Genomic DNA, 3204 nt, shown 5'->3' on the forward strand with positions numbered 1-3204 from the left:
TGCTCACACTTCCTCTCAACCAGTGCTTTGAATCTTTTGAAGTTTTCAAAAACTTCACTTTTCTTCTTCAATAGGTAGATCCACACCTTTCTTGTGCAATCATCAATGAAGGTTAGGAAGTACTTGTTCCCTCCAATTGAGTCTGTTTCAAAAGGGCCACATACATCACTATAGATCAGTTCAAGAGGCTTCTTAGACCTTGTTGGAATGTTTGATTCAAAAGGACTTCTTGCTAGCTTACTGGTCAAGCAATCATCACACAGTGTTGTAGGTGATTTTATAGCTGGCAATCCTGCAACACACTCAGTCTTGCTTAGCAATTCTAAACTTTTGAAGTTTAAATGTCCATACCTCAAGTGCCAGAGCCAAGTATCTTGTTCCACTCCAGCTTTGAGACAAGTTTGTTCACTAACTTGTATCTTTATCTTGAAGGTTCTATTGGATGAAAGAGTGGCCTTCAATATCTTCTGGTTTGTTCTATCAAACAGAATTAGTTCACCTTCTTCCATTATCACCTTGTATCCTTTCTCTAGAAGTTGACCAAGGCTTAACAAGTTATTCTGCATCTTGGGCACATAGAGCACATTGGAAATTGATGATCCCTTGCCATCAAGTCTTTGAATCAATACCTTCCCTACTCCTTCTGCTGAGACTGATGAATGATCTGCAAATTTCACTTTGCTTTTGACAGATTCATCTAGTTCTGCAAACCAATCTCTTCTACCTGTCATATGGTTTGAGCAACCAGTGTCTAAGTACTAGTAGTCTTCATTGCTTCCTTCATTTCCAGACTCATTCACAGTTGTGGCCATCAATAGGCAATGTTCATCACCAAAACTGCTTGAACTTTCCCCTTTTGCAAGTCTAGCTTCATCTTCTCTAGCCTTCTGCCATTTATTGGATTTGCATTCTGATGCAAAGTGTCCATAGTTTCTACAATTGTAGCATTGCAGCTTCTTTTTGTCTATTTTCTTTCTGGTTTCTGAATTCCTCTGATTGTTCTTGCTTTGATAAGGATCATTACCAATCCTTGTACCACTCTGCTCAGGATTTCTTGTTGAGGAGCTTGATTCATTGGTCCTCCATTTGCTGTTCTGTCCCTTTTCTTTGGTTTTCTTGTTCCATTGATTGAAGTTTTTCTTGTTGAACTTTGCCAGAAAAGCTTCATCACCAACTCTGCCTGAGTTTCTTCCCTTCAGCCTCAACTCATGAGCCTCCAAGGATGCCTGCAACTCCTCAATTTTAAGTTCTTCTAGGTTCTTAGACTCCTCAATTGCAACTACTATGTGGTCATACTTGCAAGTGAGAGTCCTTAGAACCTTCTCAACAATTGACTTCTCTTTAATAGCTTTTCCACATGACCTCATCTGGTTTGATAGGGTTAGAATCTTGGTCATGTACTCTGCAATTGGTTCATTATCTTCCATTTGCAAGACTTCATATTGCCTTCTTAGATTTTGCAACTTCACTTTCTTGATCTTTGCTGCACCTTCATAGCATTTCTCCAAGCTCTCTTAGGCTTGCTTAGCAGTCTCAGCTCCATTGATCTTTTCATAATTTGCTGCATCAACACCTTGGTAGATCAAGAATAGTGCCTTGCAATCTTTCTTCTTGGCTTCACTGTACATTGTTCTTTGAGCCTCGGTTGCTCCTTCTCCTATTTCTTGATAGCCTTTCTGCACTATCTCAAGAACTTCTTGAAATCCAAATATAGCTTTCATGTGATTCCTCCATCTATCATAGTTCTTGCTATCTAGGATAGGGAGTGTCATAGAGAAGCTATTGTTGTTTGCCATGTAACAACTTCTTCTTCTTGCTTCTGTTTCTGTCTTCCTCCTTCTGTTTTCGTGTGTATTCTTCTACACACTCTCCACCACATACACACAGGCCCCTTCTCTTGATTCACACAGAACCTCCTCTTCACAAAGCTCTTGATACCACTTTATTGCTTGTTCTTCAAGCTACTGCTATGCACACCAAGTGCATAAACACCAGCACAAAACAGAGAATGAATGGAGTAGGAAATAGAAAAGAAGAATGAAGAATTAGAGTTTACTTGGATAACAAGAAAGAACAATTCAATGAATATACCTCTTTGTATTATTGATTAACTTCAATTATCAATGAATACAAAAATGTAATTCTCACATAGGCTAGACTTCTATTTATAGCATTCCTAACTAACTAACTCTTAACTAACTAGACTAATTAGGAAACTATTACAAACACAATGCCAAAAGCTGAATTATTAACAACATTCCTATATTAGATATTTAGATAGACCGTACAAAGATGAATACTAGTGCTTCCGTGTTTCATAATAAAATTTATCTTCTTTATTAATGGAGTGATAAATAATTTAAAAAATAAAAAAAAATATAATTTTCAATACCATATTTACCTTTTTTATTATAATAAAATTACATTTTTATTATTAAAAATGAAGATATAAACATGCATTTATCTCTTTATTAAGGAGATGATACTTGTTCAATCTCATGATATCTTTTCAGTTTTCACACACTTTAGAATTTAGAATAATAATGACTAAATGATAGATGATTATGAACTATTTGTAAAAAAATGTTACTCTTATATATTGTTTAAAAAATAACTTCTAAAGGCCAATGCCTCTAGTCCTCGACGGTTGGACTAAATATGGCAGTGTATGTGGAAGAGGGTAAGAGATTATAAAAATTTCTTGATAAAAAACTAGAGGTGCCCATCTCAATCATTGATTTTCATCCAGACACCCAGCATAGCAATCGTATTAAACAAATCTTATAAAAAAGAGTGGACATAGTATAATCATATAATTAACTAAGATAATAAATATATACATTGATAGTATAAGAGTTTTTATATATATCATTTATATTTGATTATTATTAACTTTTAAATATAAACAATATAAATTAATGATATAATATATTAAAGATATAGATATTACGTTCATTATTAATATGGTTAAACTCATCAGTGTAAATGATCTAAATGATCTATCAGCAATTTCAATATGAAAGTATAAATCGATCATAACTCTTTTAAGGTATCTAGTATGATACGATGGTAATACTATAAGTCCATAACATGAATTTTACTTTCTGATAGGATACTGTGATATTTCTTAATAAGTCGGTGGTCGAAATTGTCGGTGGTCCCAAATTATATTAAAGAGATATTTGGATTGTTGTTAAGGTTGAA

General features: G+C 34.3%; 1 protein-coding gene across 1 annotated transcript; it reads right to left on the reverse strand.

The window, feature by feature from the left end:
- Window positions 759-1427, reverse strand: LOC109359680. The gene has a single exon (XM_019604375.1). It carries the CDS (start codon window positions 1425-1427, stop codon window positions 759-761), a length of 669 nt encoding a protein of 222 aa, XP_019459920.1.

The sequence above is a fragment of the Lupinus angustifolius genome, chromosome LG11, assembly GCF_001865875.1.
Source record: "Lupinus angustifolius cultivar Tanjil chromosome LG11, LupAngTanjil_v1.0, whole genome shotgun sequence".
Lineage (NCBI taxonomy): Eukaryota > Viridiplantae > Streptophyta > Magnoliopsida > Fabales > Fabaceae > Lupinus > Lupinus angustifolius.

Coding starts and splice junctions, on each gene's coding strand:
- LOC109359680 (XM_019604375.1), bottom strand. CDS start 1,427: ATGGAAGATAATGAACCAATTGCAGAGTACATGACCAAGATTCTAACC.